Raw genomic sequence first — 16228 nt, 5'->3', positions numbered from 1 at the left:
AAGAGAACAAAAATGGCATAACTGATCAGGGTTCAAAGTTGTATCTGGACTGATTGTGTGGAATTTCCTTCTGTATAAGAAATTCCTCATGTCTAGGCTGCTGGGCATCTAGGTTAGCTGAACCAAGCCTGCAAACCTTCACCACACTCACCAAAAGGTCAGCAATGCATGCAAGCCCGAGAGGGCTCTGCCTCACATTACACTCCAGGATTAACACTCCTAGTGCACAACATAGCAGGACCCATATGCCAGAGCACAGCAAGGACCCGTCCACCCACCTTTCAGGGCATGGCCGGGCGCACATGCAGGGACCATCACCTTTTGCCCATCCAGACTCTGAGCCCAAGCTCCCAGTGCCTGCTGCCTGCCTCCCATCGCCAATATCCCCGAGATTATCCCCGGGGTATCAGTGACCTAAATACACTGTTTTGGACTTGAAAGTTGCTTTTGTTTTTAATGTTGCTGAGTCGCTAAAACCAGCACACGTAACGAACTGCCTGTTTCTAAGCAGCTGTTGTGTAACTTTGCTCCCCACCCCCAGAGATGTTGCCTGCAGTTCATTTAATAGGCTCGTTTTCACTGGGAAGTGCCTGGGGGAACCTCCCTAATTAGCAACAGAGGGGGCCAGTCCTTGCTGGAGGTAGCAGTGAAACATTTGTGAGGTCTCCTGAGAATAAGGGAGGCAGAGAAGGGGCTATTTCCAGCTGGGAAAACACTTTTATTCAGCATACAGTGCAGACCAGAGCACTAAAGAAGGTGTTGGGGGGAAGGTACTTGCAGAAATGATGATGTACTTTCTAGGCAAAAAAGGAGCATTTGTGAAAGGGGAGGAGGGAATGGGAGAGATTGTCCCTGGCCATCCCAAGCTGTTCATTGCTCCTGCAATCTGAGCTTTATATAAAATACTGTGGAGCAGCACAGAGGCCTTGCTGCTGGTGGAGGCAGGAGCAAGGTTTGCTGAGATCTACTCTCAGATGTTTGAGCTGGCTCTTGTTAATAAGATTCAGGAATTAACAGCTTGAAAGCGCTTAGGAGCTCAGTGTTTCCTCTGGAGATATGATCACTGATGCTGTGCACAGAGCCTGCCATTCAGGGCTGGAGTAGACTTTGGTGCAAAGCAAATCTCCCGCCAACCAGCTGAATGTCCTGACTCTTCACTGGGAAGCTGAAAGCTTTGCTCGTCCGTTGCAGGTAGGGTGATGTGCGTGAGGCTATTCGTTAGCCCCCAGGACACAGCCATACATGGTAAACTCTCCAATTTTTCCTATGCAATCCCATTTCTGGGCAGGGCTTTTTTCATATAATACCAATTGACAAGATTTGCACGTGCTTGGACCTGTTGGATCATGGGGACCATTCCCCTCCACAAGCCATACACATTCTTTATCTTTGGCCTGTGGGAGCAAAGATCCAGTAAAGCAAAGGAAAGCCTCATTAGCCTTAAGGCCCTTCCTTAAAAGCAAAGGAAGAAGGTGAAGTTCAAAGGCAGAGTGATACCATGGGGCAAGAGGGGTTATGGGAGCCTGGAGGAACATAGGGACATAGGGGAGATCTGAAGCTTCCAGATATTCCCCCGCCCTCCAACATCACCAGCCAGCAGCTCACCAGTAGTGGCCACTGACCAGATAAAAATGAGAGACTTGGTCCCTGGCATAAGTCAGGAGACCATATTCATAAAGATCTCCTGTTACTGAGCACCATTTGCTCCCTAGTAATATTCTTAAGACAATGAACCTGATTTTGTGCATGCAAAAGGAAAATTATACAGCAAAGTCTTCACACTGTAAGATAAAGGGCAGTGCTTTACAGCTGAGGCCAGCAAGGGCCTTGCAATGGATCTAAAGATCAGAATAATCTTTTCCAAGTTGCCACAGCATCTCAAGCTGTAAAAGAGCTATGTTCAATGTGCTCCACTCATACCCCTGCTCATTAGCTCATTTGATAACCAGAGGTCGACAGCTTTCTTCCTTGTACATCAGGTTTCAATATTAATAGTATTTATGAGGCTTGAATTATGATTATGTGTAATTGGCAATGAGAAAAACAGAAAATCCAAAATAGAAAAAAAGTGGTATTACATGTACTGCAAGCTCTTTTTTCCCACTAGAGGACACCCAGTATTTGCAGAACTGCTGCTTGGCCTTTGGGTGCTTTCTCCAGCAGCAGGTCACACTACTCCAGCATTAGTGAATGGGCCTGGGAGAGTTGGCAGGTTATGTTGTGTTTGGCTCCTCCTGCTTGTATACAGCTGCTAAACCAGCTGAAAAAATACCTTACAGTAACATTTCTATGTGTGCATTTTCTATCACTGCTGCAGGGGTGATCCTGCAGGACAGTGACAAGAGCAAGAGAAAAATATAGGAAACAAACTCTCTTGTCAGTATGTGCAAAGGAAACATATGAAATCCCTTTATAAAATGATGCCAGTCATTAAAGAACTGCGGGATAGCAGCAATTGGAAGCTTAGATTGAGATGCAATAGTGAGATACAGTATATCAAATACTATTCTCTCTCCTTTTTTTTCCCCCCTATGACAGAATAGAAGCTGAACCAGGAAAATCACAACACTGGGACAGAGGCAGAAAACTCTGATAGTGCTCCAAGGAGGTTTTTTTAAAAACAGGTTTGCTAAGATATCTGTCATTACGGATAAGGGATCCTGCCCCAGTGCAGCACACTTTTGCAGGTCCTTTCCTGTGGGATTCCTCTTTTCATTTATGCGATATGCATCAAAATCTCGTAGAAGGCAGCCTCGTTGACCCCGGCAAGCAGTTTCTGCCTGGATTTGTGCATTTTGGCCACTAGAGGTTGTATGAGAGAGAGGAAAAAACCTTGTTTTCCATGAACAAGCTGCTGCAGCATCCCAGGGCAGGATTTCTTCTGGGACTCTTTGATCTCTGCCCATCAGCACTCACACAAAACTCCTGCACATACCCTGCATTTCAGCAGATGGGATCCTGGCATCTCAGCTGTTTCAGATTTATCAGTGAGGGGTTGTTGCCTTTTAGTCCCAGGGCCTTGTTGTGTCACCATATATCTTAAGCAAAAGCCATTCTGGTTCTCCCAAATCTTTTAGACAGAGAGCAGTGACTTGTATCTTTTCTTTGCAGCTTTAACTACCTCTGCTGGCTCTTTTCCCACATTCCTGGTATAGATAATTTCACTCTCAGATGTTTAAGCCAGAGCTTCCTCTACCACCCTTTGTGCTTTTTCCTAGTGCTAAGTAAGAGATAGAATTTTTCTGAGGTCTCTCTTGTCTCCTGGAGACATGACAGCCTGTTGTACCTCAACCTGGCACCTTACAGGGTCCTCAGCTACCTCCCTCATGGGTTGTAATTCTTTTCTCTTACTCCTAATAATTCTCTAGTCTTCTGACTAGAGTCCCCCTTTTCAATCAGGGATACCATCTTCCAAGAGGCCTCAAGAGAGCTAGTTTTGTTTGGGAAATAGAACCTTAAAGCTAAGTAATCCCAGATGGACATAACCAGAAATAGGTATGGTGTAGCAATAAATTGAACTTACCAAATGAAGGGTTTACAAGCTTTTCTTCCTGATGGCTCTTTTTGATGGCACAGTGGCTGCATACAAACTCACAGCAGTTTGAGACCTAATCATCATAGAGCTCACTGGTGATGATACTTCACTTTGAGCATTGCATGGAGGTAGGAATCATTTCCTCTGACAATAAAGTGTAGCTATTTCTGGAGAGAAGTACAACAAGGACACTGAGACAATATAGGAAGGAGAAGCCTTTATCCAGAAAGATTTTATCAACTGTGAGGAAATAAAATCTAGTTCCCTGAGCTAAAACAAAGCATTGCTTTCTGTGGAAAATTAAAAACAACTTTTCCTTTTTGTTTTGGCTGCTGCAAATCACAAGTGCACATGGAATAGAGCCATGTGATACACAGGTTGGAAGAGAAACCTGGAGGTCAGTCATCTCAACTCCTGCTCAGAGCAGGTTCAGATAGGTCAGGTTGCTCAGTGCCTTGTTCCTGCCAAGTTTTGAATGCCTCCAAGATGAAGATCTCACACCTTCTGGGCCACTGTCCCAATGTCCGGATACCTCCATGGTGGACAAATTTCTCATCATATCTAACCAGAATTTTCCTTGTTGCAATTTGTGTCCATTGCCTTTTGTCCTTCAACCGTTGCTCCTCCAGGATGAGTCTGGGTCCATTTTTCCTACGCTCTTCACTAGTTATCTGTAGACAGCACTAAGACCCCATCCTTTGCCTTCTGTTCTCCAGGTTGAACAAGCCCAGGTCTCTCTGTCTCTCCTCATGTGCCACATGCTCCAGCTCCCTGGCAGCCTGGTGGCTGTACACCACCAAGGGTGGGCTCACTCTAGTCTTTACCATCAAGGCCAGAACTGGACATGGCACTCCAGATGTGGTCTCACAAGTGCCGAAGAGAGTGAAGGATCACTTCACTCAACCTGCTGGCTAACATGCTTGCTCTAGAGCAGCTGGCCTTTGCTGCAAAAACACCTCGTTGACTCAGGCTCGGCTGAGGACTTCCTCAGAGTTGCTTTCTATGCATTTGGCATCCGGCCTCTGCTAGGGCACAGGGCTATTCCCTCCCCATGGAGGACTTTGCCTCTGTCTAACTTAATTTGCAACTACACACTTAGACAATAGGTGGCACTAATGGATGATGTATCTTGCATTGTCACCGAGAGAGCGTCACTGCCGAAGAGGAAGCCGGCAGAGGGAACACCTGGGTTGCTTCGCTCAGAGCAGCAGCCAAGCGAGGAGGAGCAGACATGTGGCAGGAGACCCTTCCAAAGGCCTGGTGAGCTCTCCTCGGTGCGGGGAGGAGGCACTCTGAACGGGGCTCCCGGGGCTGGGGCGGGAGAAAGCCCCTGCCGGGTCCCAGGCCATCGGAGGGGGGGAGCATGCCGCTGAGTTCTCCTGAGTGTGAGTGGGAAGGAGGGGTTTTATTAGACTGAACCTTGGTTTGTGTCGCTCAGAGAGCTGCTTCTGGGACATGCTTGCTTTGCTAGCAGTGCCCAGTTTGTGCTGTTGCCCTGATCACTGGTTTCATGCCTCTCACTAAACTCTGGGATGGAAGTGCAGAGGGATATTATTACCTGTTGCATAAGCTGCTCAGCCTCCAGGGAGGTGAAGGCTGACACTATTTGCTCTCAGGAGCCCTGTTCTTCCTTGTCTGGGAGCGGTTTGAGGAGATACCTCCTTAAAATTACACATAGGTTGTCTCAGAGATTGTTACCAAATTGCCTGTGTGACTGCTGGGGCCTCCACTATAGACACTGGGTTCTGCATCTCAGGCAGCAGTGGGAAACAATACTAGGTAAAAAGAAACAGTCAGCAGACCTGTTTTTTATGAAGTTTCATGTCCTTTTTTTTTTTTTTTTTTTTTTTTTTTTTGTCTCAAGATATTGTATGACACCAAATAGCTCCCTAACATAGCTGCCTTCTACAAGGCAAAGTAACAAGATTTTCTCTTGTTGCTTCTAATTTTGCTAGATTTTAGATTGTGCTTTTCTTGCAAGAGAATCTACCAGGCTGAAAGAGAATGGAGAATGTTTTCTTTTTCTTGCAGTCAGATGAGGCCCAAAAGCTTGGTATCAAATCAGGAGTAGTTAGAAGTAGCAAAGGTATAGCAGCTCGTTGAACTCTGTACAGGGAAATGTCCCACAAGCCTCTCATGCCAGCCCTGCAGCATGATGAGTATGACGTGGTTGGCAGCAGAATAACCCTTGAGCTTTACAGTCCCCTTTCAAGTCTGTGCACCTATTGATACACAGCAGTTAAAAGTAACTATTTTCTTGGCTGAAGTAACACAGCCACTGGTAGGATGAAACACCCCAAGGACACTTAGCGAGTTGTTTAGTGCTTTTTATCTACGTTGTGCTGAAGAAGGGAATATTATGGCAACAAACTATCTAGCTAAAACACAGCCCAGAAACATTGTCTCTTTGTGCAGAGACAGTACTCTGAGCCCCTCTCTGTCCCACCCAAAAAGTAGGAAAAACAATGGCAGATGTTGTCAGGTGGCTAAACAGCTTGTGATCCCATGGCTGGGCAGTAAAGGCAGTTCTTTGCACCATCCTCAAGGGTCAGTACCATTCAGACATCCCTATCAGACTATAAAGATTTTTTTTTTTTCCACTTTTGCAGGGAGAGCATCCTGTCCCGCATCAGGTGAGTGAAACAGCTGCTCTGTGCTGAGGGCCCCACTGCTTCTATTAGCACCCTGGCTGGGGCACAGCATAGTCCCTTCCCTACCCTGTATGACAACAACAACAAAATCTTCAGTCCCCTCACAGCCCCCTGTGATAGCCCCAGACACCTCTACTAATCCCCAAGGGAAGCCGGAGAGCTTGAGGTACAGGTCAGAAGGATGGGAAAGTACCCTACATTTAGGACTTATTGCTCAAGCATTTGAACAGTTTTGAAACACATTGCATGTCTGTTAACACCAGCTCTGGTGACTTAGCTCCCACACCTCAATAAAGTATGAAACCCTGCTGTCTAGAACAGAAAGAGGTGCACCAGACAGACAAACTGAGATCTTTATCCATGGAAAGCTATGGTGTAAGACCAGTGTTGCCCTAAAAGATGACTGAATCTGTAGTCTATAATAGTGCTATATAGTGCTATAAAGCACTGCCAAGAGGAACACATCTAGCACATACAGCTCTCTCCATCAGCTGAAGACCGTTGTCTCTGCTTCTGCCCCTCACCCCATTCTGTCTGTGCAGTTTTTATTCCTGGAAGAGTCCAGCTGCTACTAGCCCATTCACTTCAGTACCTGCCTTAAATAGGTTGGTCCATATCCTATTGATCCTTGTTCCCCAGGTCACCCTGGTTCACAAGCAGAGGGACAAGGAATCCTTGTGATCAGCAAGTCCTGATCAGCAAAGACTTGAGATGCCTAAGAAACGCTGGTGGATATAACCCTGACCCAAATCTTGCCTGTGATCTTCAAAAATAACAGAAACTCCCAGCCCCTGATGACTCCATGGGATTTGTAGGCATTTGCTACTGCTCAGGACTAACCGATGAGAATACAAGACTCAGCATAGTCCCTTTACTTTACACGCTTCTGTTGTGGAACACAAACAATTTTATGCCTCCCCAGGTCTTTTGAATATTCTCAGAAGAATGCGGTCCTGGTCCCTGCAGCCATGCTAGGGGTTGGAGGGATGCTGGTTTACTGGCTGAGGTCTAGACACAAGATCAAGACTATTGAAATGGGCGATGGATGGTGGGGCTCAGGTGAAAGACCCCTAAAAGGGAAAGAAGATGAAAGTATCCGTCCCTTCAAGATTGAAACATCTGACAAAGAAATTGAGGTACCGGTAGCTGGGATGTAAGGAGGGGCAGAAAGCTGCAAGTTGGAGCCAGTCCATCACCTGCCTTACTGCTTTGAGATGATGTCCTGGGGGTAACAGCAGTGCTCTGTTAGATGATGGGCTCGTTGCCCTTCATGAATGGTATTTGAGCTCAGATTCATTGCAATGTCCCACAAAGACTTTCTGAGACCACAGACCTTCCATGCAACCTGGGGCTACTCCTGCAGAAAGGCCACACTTTGAGCACCAGAATTTGACAGTAGGTCTGCAGATGGTGGAGCAGGGTGGGAGGGCATTGGGACAACAGTGGCACCGGTGGAGCAGGATTGAGGAGCTTCCACAGGGCTAGAAAGGTGAAGAGGGACAGGGTCTTGACTGAGTCACAGTATCTCTGTCCCTATGTGTCTGTTCCTAATTATCTGGCCAACTAACAGTTGGCAGCTCAGGCTGAGCTTCTTATTATTCTCCCATTTGGCAGTGCTGGCAAACTCCTAGTGCCAAAAACCCCAAAGCAAATTAGCATCAAGGAAAGAGTAGGATTTGGTACTCCTGGGTGCCCTAGGGGAACTATTAACCTGTAGGAAAATATATTCCTCATAAAAATGATTCAGGAGGTCATGCAGAGTATGGCACTGCTTTGGGAGGGCTCCTGGTGTCCCAAATAGAGATACAAAAGCTGGCAGAGCCAGGAGAGCCCATCCACGCCCGCCCTGGCGTAGGGCATGCATGGGCAGCTGGCCAGCCTCAGAGGAAGGGCTCCCCTCTGCAGGACCTGCACCGCCGCCTGGAGCAGGCCCGCTACGCGCCACCGCTGGAAGGGGCTGCCTTCCACTACGGCTTCAACTCCAGCTACCTGCAGAAGGTGGTGGCCTACTGGAGGAACAACTTTGACTGGCGCAAGCAAGTGGAAGTCCTGAACAAATACCCCCATTTCCAAACCACCATTGAAGGTGAGGGGGTCTCTGTGGCTTGAGCAGGCCTCACTCTGAAATGCACAGAGAGAAGGGGGAGATTTATGAAGTTACAATATTTAAGACAACAGTATGCATAACAGCTTAGTGATATGAGTGATAACACTAGTGGAGACTATATTACTAATAACCTTCTCTAGATTAACACCATTACACAGTGGCAATAAGATTAGGTCTGCTTCAAGATGGGCTTCATCTAGCTCTGAAACTATGCTAACTAATGACGAGGCTTTCTTCTGCTATGCCTTGAAGCCACCTTTGAAAATTGCAAAATTTAGCCAGACTCTGAGGCTAGAATATCCCCCACCACCAGTTTAGCCAGATGAGGTCAGCAGTTACACTTCAAGTAAGTGATCTGCAGGTTAAACTTCTATCTTGCACTTTTTCATTTTTCTCTTTTTATCAGACACATATTTTTTAATTTTTCATGTTTGTGCATGTGTCTTAACTGCATTATGCTATTCATTTAAGTGCAGCTCTACTTATATACTGTGAGACCAGTTTCTCAGGAGAGGGATGCTCAGTCTCCTGTGACCCCAGTATCTGGGGTGGGATCGATACCTCTGTCTGTGTGTACAAGATGAGACATAGGTACAGTACCAGGCATCCCCTTTCAGCTAGGCATCTTCTTGCCATGGGTTGTTTGTGTAACTTCTGCTATGAATGCTAATTACAATTTTGCCACCCTCCTTCTTCAGAGTCCAGAGCAGAAACTGTGATGGAACCAGAGCTTTAATTTATCTGTCTTGGATGTGTGGCAGGGATCGATATCCATTTTATCCACGTGAAGCCCTCCTATGTCCCTCACGGTCGAGCTGTTCAACCTCTGCTGATGGTCCATGGCTGGCCTGGCTCCTTCTATGAGTTCTACAAGATCATCCCTCTGCTCACAGAGCCGGCTGCACACGGCCTGAACGAGGGTGACGTGGTGTTCGAAGTCATCTGCCCATCCATCCCAGGCTATGGCTTCTCAGAGGCACCGCACCAGAAAGGTAAGAGATGAAAAGGCTCCATCGAAATCTGGAGGTTTTTGGAGTAACACCTCAGCCATCCCCGGGTTCCCTGGGCACTGCAGTTCGTGAATGCAGATGCTTGACTCTGCACTAACACCCACATGGCTGAGGCTCTGGGGCTGGCTGTGGAGATTTCAAAGGCAATGGTAGCTGGAAGCCAGGCGTGCTTTCCACTTTCTCCACCTTCCACTGAATTTCTATCTTCTTATGTTCACTTTATCGGCAAGGAGTGAGGCAGAGCAGCATATATTCACGTGCCTCTGTCAGGCCACAATCTTTGGCCGGGGATGAACACTACGACAAACAGGTGTCCTGTGTTTCTCTTTACCTACAGGCTTTGACACTATAGCAACTGCTCGGATATTTCATAAGCTGATGAACAGATTGGGCTTCAAGGAATACTACCTACAGGGAGGAGACTGGGGATCTCGTATTACCACAAACATGGCCCAGATGCTGCCACAGTGAGTAGCAAAGGGAATCAGTGCAGAAAAGCTGCCTCTAGTTCTTACGCTACCTTCTGGCTCCATAGTCCAGGTCCCACCTTCTGTTTGCCCTGCCTTCTGCTTTGTTTCCTCCAGGGACATTCCCACTCCTGTGCATTCGGTTGTATTCATATGCTTTGCATTGATGTTGGCACAGTTCTCATACTTTCTAAATCTCAGTCCCATTTGGATTCTCTTTCACTAGCTGTAGAAGTAAACTCTATTGCATTTTGATTTGAGACCTCAAGGAGACAGACTATCATTCTAAATCAGAAAGGAGATAAATTTAAAATCAGCAGGGAGAAAAGGAAGGAGGGAACTCAGCCTTTCAACAGCTGAACAGTACCATGAAGTATAGAACTTTCCTGTCTAAAATGCAGAGTTGAGACTGATCGGAAAAGAAACACAATACCTTCCTCAGGAGATGGTATCACAGCTCATTGTTTAGCATTTAATGAAAAGTGGGCACCACAGCCACGCTTAGGTCAGAGAACAGATGAAGTGGAAAGCTGTTAAATCAGTTAGATCGCAGGCTGAGCAGCTCACTGTTCCCAATTGCAGTTGTGCTTCACAGCACCCAGAGCACTGTGGCCACATGTGATCTACTCAAGCTTTTCAGAAAATAACCAATGCAGCCTGTTCCCTACAACACAGAACAACACAAGATCAACAGCCAGAGCTGCCAGCAAGGATACGCCACATCCACAACTTGAGTAGCTAAAGCTAACATCATACCAGTGGCACATCTGGATGGAGATGGCACCAGCTGTACCATTTCTAACACCCATAATTATTTTTTTTTAATCATGATGAACCTGAAGGGCTTTATATATTTGGCTCAGTGAAATGCTTCTATCACAGGTCCAGTAAGATTTTCTAGAAAATTTGGAGACAGAAAATCACCTGATTCAACCTTCTATTAATTAACTTGATTTTAGATCTGTGAAAGGGCTTCATCTGAATCTCATCTTTGTCGACAAACAAGGTTTGAGAAGGATAATTTCTGTGATGCTTGGGGCTTACGTACCATGGCTGGTAGGCCTCAGTAGGGAAGATGTTCGACGTATGTACCCTTTCATCCAGAAGAATATATATGAACTTCTGCGAGAGTCTGGATACCTACACATCCAAGCCACCAAACCAGACACTGCAGGTAATGAACCTTCTCTATATTGCTATGAACATTGTATACTAACTTCTTATGGTATATAAAAACCTATAGTTGAACAAATGCCAACCATGTCTGAGAAGCAATGAGTTCAGGGGACTGAATGGAAGACATGGGGACAAGAACTATGTAAAAGGAAGTTAAAGGAACAGCTTAAAAAAGATTAAGACTACAGATATCACTTTTCAAGGTCTTTGAAATGGCATGCCACTTCTCTTCGGGAAAGAACGCCTTTGCAAAAAGCCTCTTAAAGTAAAGCACAGGGTCCTGAAATTGAAGATTCTAGAAATAAATGTGGGTGAAAACAAGAAAAATATCATAAGCAAGTGCAATGTGAAACTTGCAGAAAGGTGGACACAGCCCTAACACCTGAGAAGTCAGAAACTTCACATAGTGAGGCCAGTAGATGAGGAATCTGAAGAAAGATAGGGCCATCTCAGAAAAGGTAATTAATTATTTACATCAGTCCCCACTAGCAAGGATTATGGAGTATTCCTGTATTGAAATAATCTTCATCAGGAAAGACAGCAGAGCTGTCTCAGACGGGTGTCGGATGTGGAGACCATAGAATGAATGGCACCCCATCCTGGCAATTCACTGAAAAAGAAGAAACTGAAACATTGACTAATGCCTAGTCTGTTGCTTGAAGAGATCACACCACTAAAGAAATAAAAGGGGACAAATAAGATACCAGGTGGGCTTTTGGTTTTTTATGAGCCAAACAGTGAAGGTAGCCCCAGAAAAATGAGGACCAGTATGTCTAGACTCTGATCAGAAAACTAGCAGAACTATTTTAAAGAGGATAACTGATTTGCAGATGATAACATCACAGGGAAATCATGCTTCAAAAATCAGAATTCTGGCAGAATCAAAGAGCTGCAGATCCAGTAATGGAACATATTTCATTTCCAAAGAAGTTTTTTGGAGGTTCATCCAGCAATGTTTTGAAAGAAATTAAATTGCCTTAGGAAAAGGACTAAGTTCATGGATTAGTCATAGAATCCAAGCATAGGAATAAGTAAGCAAGTTCCAGGGGAGGGAGAATATCACAAAAATCTGTGCTGGCACCTGTACATTTCAACATGACCCTAATTATTCTACAGATAAGAGTTAATGGTTAAGTGAAAATTTGACAGCTATCCAGGGTTTTGTTTAATCTAAAGATAAGTGCAGAGAGTTGCAAAAACATTTGACTAGTTGATTAAACTGGCCAATAATAAAAACTGCTGTCAACAAAGTCCAAAGCCATTTAAGTAGAGGAAGAATATCACAATGGGCTCTAGTTTGGCTGCTGCCATATGAGAGAATCCACGAGTCATGGACAGTGTTTTGAAATGTCAGCCAACTCAGAGTTTGAGAGAATCCTACAAACTCTTAAAGAAAGCAAAAAGAAACTAAGACAAAACACTAAATCCATGATACTCAGAATCTGTTGCACACCCGTTCACCCTGTTTTATAAATATATTTTAGAATCAGAAGAATACAGGAAGGGGAGAAAAGGAAGACTGAAGTGACCGAGCAACTTCCGTACAAGCACTGTACGTAGTCTAGGACTCTTCAACCTGGAGAAAGAAGAGCAGGATTTTGTAGCACACTAAAATTGTGAAATGTAGAAAATGAGTAAGGGAAAAAGCATGTATTCCCTACTCAGTCTCAAGAAATATCTACATTATCAGTTCTCATTAGGCAGGTTTAAAGGAAAGCTAAAGTATTTTCATTCACCACAGGTTGTGGTACCTAAGATGTAGTACAGGTTGAATGACTAAGTTGGAAACAAGACTGGTATTTCTGAGCATCTAATCCCTAGACATTGAATACGGTGGTTCAGAGGCAGCTTTCAGACCAGACAATGCTCATCTCCAGAGGGGTCATGTGTTAACTGGCACATTTTAGCCTGCCCTACCATGGCTGGTCAAAGCATTTACATGACTTTCATCTGTAGCAAACCACTCCAGGCCTGCCAGTACAGGGAAACTGTGGTGCCAATGCACAGACTTACTATGCTTTAGTTATGACCACTGTTAAATTGAGACCATGTTGTACATCTTCTTTTACAAAGGCACTCAGTGCTAAAGTCACACTAAAATACACAAGAGTAGGCAATACTGAGTATACTGTAAAACTACAGCCTGGAGTATGCTACAGGAATTTTCCCAAGGCAAACCTTTATCACTACTGAAGTAATCCCCATCCTGTTTTACAGGTAAGAAAGAACACAGATATAATATGCTGTGTACCTGCTATGTTTATAATGTTTGTTAGTGTTCCCCAAAGGCAGGAACTGATAGATACACAACCCTCCACTGTTTAAATTAAACAAAGTGATGAACAGCACTCAAGGTCCTGGTTATTCATCCTAAGCAGGACAGTGCTCCCCAAGAGTTTATCAAAAAATGCTTTTCAGAGTGTAATCCCTTTATATCTGAATTTGCTCCTTGTGCTACACATTACTAAGAAGCCATCAGGACTTTCCTAACTCCTAGCTTCTTTTGTATAGGAATTACCCAAGTTGGTAGTACTATCAGTTAGAGCCAGAATTCCATTGGGCTGAATTTGTCAAGAATAAAGTACTACCAGGGCTAGTAAAATACAGGCTCTCTACTGAATTCTCATAGAAAACTCTGAGGAATTCTTGAAAGTCCAGTTTAACTTCCACTGAAGTATTGCACTGCCAGGCAACTGCAGTAGCGCTCCTGTTCTTCTCCTAAATTAGGTTGTGGACTGAATGACTCCCCTGTGGGGCTTGCTGCATATATTTTGGAGAAATTCTCTACCTGGACAGATAAATCCTTTCTGCATAAAGATGATGGAGGCTTGGAAAGGTAAGTAAGCAGATGCTCTTCCATGAGAAGACTCATTGAAAGAATGAGTGATAACTAATGAGGAGATAGGTAAAAGACTGGCCAATCAAAGATTCCTTTTAAGGACAAAAGATTATACATGACAAGTAGTAGTTTAAACTTACAGCAGACTGCCTGCAAACTACTGCTTCAGCACCAAGCAGTTTTGCTCTGGGCACATGGGTGCCGATTAATTTGCTGCTTGAAAATGAGTGGAGAACAACTGTTCTTCAGGGCATGAGCCAAATACAGCATACTAAGAAACAGCTTGCAATGAAATTTCTTCATTTCTCTCTCAACAGCAAATACTCTCTTGATGAGCTTTTGACCAATGTGATGATATATTGGGTAACATCCTCCATTGTGTCTTCAATGCGATTCTACAAGGAGAACATCTCCAAGGTCTCTCATCTTACTGCTGATGCCAGGTAATGAAGTGACAGGTCCAAGACAGATTTGCAAATGAGATTTGCCTGTATAAATGTTTAGATCTAAAAACTCCAAGTTCTTATTTTCTTTTGATAAATATAGTTAAGGGTCACTTTTCTTTTGAACCTATAATTCACACAAGGTAGCCTGTGGCCAAGACAGTGCAGACGACTTATCAAAGTATATTCAGTCATTTATGTTCAAAATACAGGTCTATATACTTATTGTAATCTGGGGCTCAGTTCAGTAAAAACAAAACAGAAAATCAGCATTTCCAAACGAGTTTAAACTGAAATAGGAAGGATATGGCTTACTGGTGGATAAACTAAGAACTACAACTGTTAAGCACAAACTTGGGGAAGCAATTTGGAGAGCAGCACTTGAAACCAAGCACCTTCTAACGGCCGCTGGCTTTAAGATGACTGTAAGAGAGGCTGACCAGGAAAAAGCTGCTGAGCAAAATTCTCCAAGTGACTGATCATACAAACAAATAGGAGAGACTTTTTTCTTTGTAGACCAAACCGGTTTACCTTTCCTCTCAAGAAACTCATTTGTTAGGTTGCTACCATAAATTCTAAAGTAAACATGAGGTAGCTCATTTCTGACTTTCACAAAGAGATGTGGCATCTTGCCATGTATTACTAAACAAAACAAGGTAAGCTTAAAAATCCGAAACATTTCAAGGTTGAACTGTGTACAAAGTTGGCTCTACACATTATTAATTATAACATTCCTAAACTGAAGGAGATCCAAATACAAGTGAAGCTCTTCAGCAGATTACTGCAAAATGGGTTGCTGGGATCAAACTTCCCCAGCTGACTGTGGCAGTAACCAGAGTCAGAAGATTCTTATAGACTTTCCCCATGACTTCTTTCCAAAATGAAGTTAACTAATGTCTTCCAGGGTTGGAGTATACGTTCCCACAGGGATTGCAGCTTTTCCTCAGGAAATAGTACATACACCACATGTCTGGGCAAAGAAGGTCTTCAAGAACATCATCACTTACTCTTACATGCCACGTGGAGGGCATTTTGCTGCCTTTGAGGAACCAAAGCTTCTAGCACAAGACATCATGCACTTTGTCAGAAAGGTGGAACAGCTGTGAACATGCAGTTTAGATACATACTGGAAGCAAGTTGTTCTGCCATCAGCAGAACCTTTACTTTGAGGGATTAAATAAATCCAATGTAATCACACGCAGAAGCCAGCATTTTATTTTGATAATTATTATAGTACTAAACTTGTTAATCAAGGTCTAAAGCTCTTAAGGAAAAAAAAAGGCATCTTGTCTTTTATTTCTGGCACCATATCATTGCTGCATTCATAGTTCAAGTATAACAGAATATGTAAACGGTTTAATGCAGTAACATTACACTCATCTGGGTAAGAGAGTAGAAAGGAACTTGGCCCTTGTTCCTCAGAACTAAGGCTTCTGTTGAAAAGCTTCTTTAAATACTTGAGTGTTAGCATTCTTAAATATGCATTACAAGCAGCTTTGGTGGAAGTGTAAAGGGTTTTGATCTCCTGAGCACAAACACTCCTATGTTCAAGTTATATTTCATTCAAGTCCTGTGATTACATATTCAAGTGGGCAGCTGCACATAAGGCAGCCTTCTTCATTCTAGCAGTTTTTGCCCTAGAGCTAGATTTAGCAGTTATGACTACTATTGTAAACACTTGTTAATGGATAAGGGAGAGACAGCACTCCCTAGTGTTCTCCAAGCTCAAAAATATCAACTTAATTCCCTCATAGCTCTACAGTCTCACTCCATTCCAAAAGGTCAAAGTTAAAATATGCACCAAGTTTAGGTTACTTCAACCTTTAGCCTCCTTTCAAAGGATTTTTACCACCCCATTGTGCAATTTATGCTAGCAAGAAACTGCAAGCAACCTTGCTACTAGTAGGCTCATTTCTCTTCAAATGGGATAGACCTATTTGGAGCTATTAAGCTCATTACATTACAGATATATACCCAGCCAAATGAAGATAACTGCAGCA

The 16228-nt window shown here is 44.0% G+C and overlaps 1 protein-coding gene across 1 annotated transcript; it reads left to right on the top strand.

The window, feature by feature from the left end:
* The first annotated feature begins 4657 nt into the window (after window positions 1-4657).
* LOC141969708 (epoxide hydrolase 1-like) lies at window positions 4658-15517 on the top strand. The gene is given in 11 exon segments (XM_074925774.1): window positions 4658-4699; window positions 4701-4795; window positions 6145-6168; window positions 7109-7322; window positions 8092-8272; window positions 9055-9285; window positions 9641-9770; window positions 10730-10944; window positions 13674-13782; window positions 14103-14228; window positions 15133-15517. Coding segments are annotated over 11 exon segments (1569 nt in total). The 3' UTR covers window positions 15335-15517.
* Window positions 15518-16228: the final 711 nt, after the last annotated feature.

The sequence above is a fragment of the Athene noctua genome, chromosome 1 (genome assembly GCF_965140245.1).
Source record: "Athene noctua chromosome 1, bAthNoc1.hap1.1, whole genome shotgun sequence".
Lineage (NCBI taxonomy): Eukaryota > Metazoa > Chordata > Aves > Strigiformes > Strigidae > Athene > Athene noctua.
Note: the sequence above shows the minus strand (reverse complement) of the source record. Positions and strands in the feature narration are given on the sequence as shown.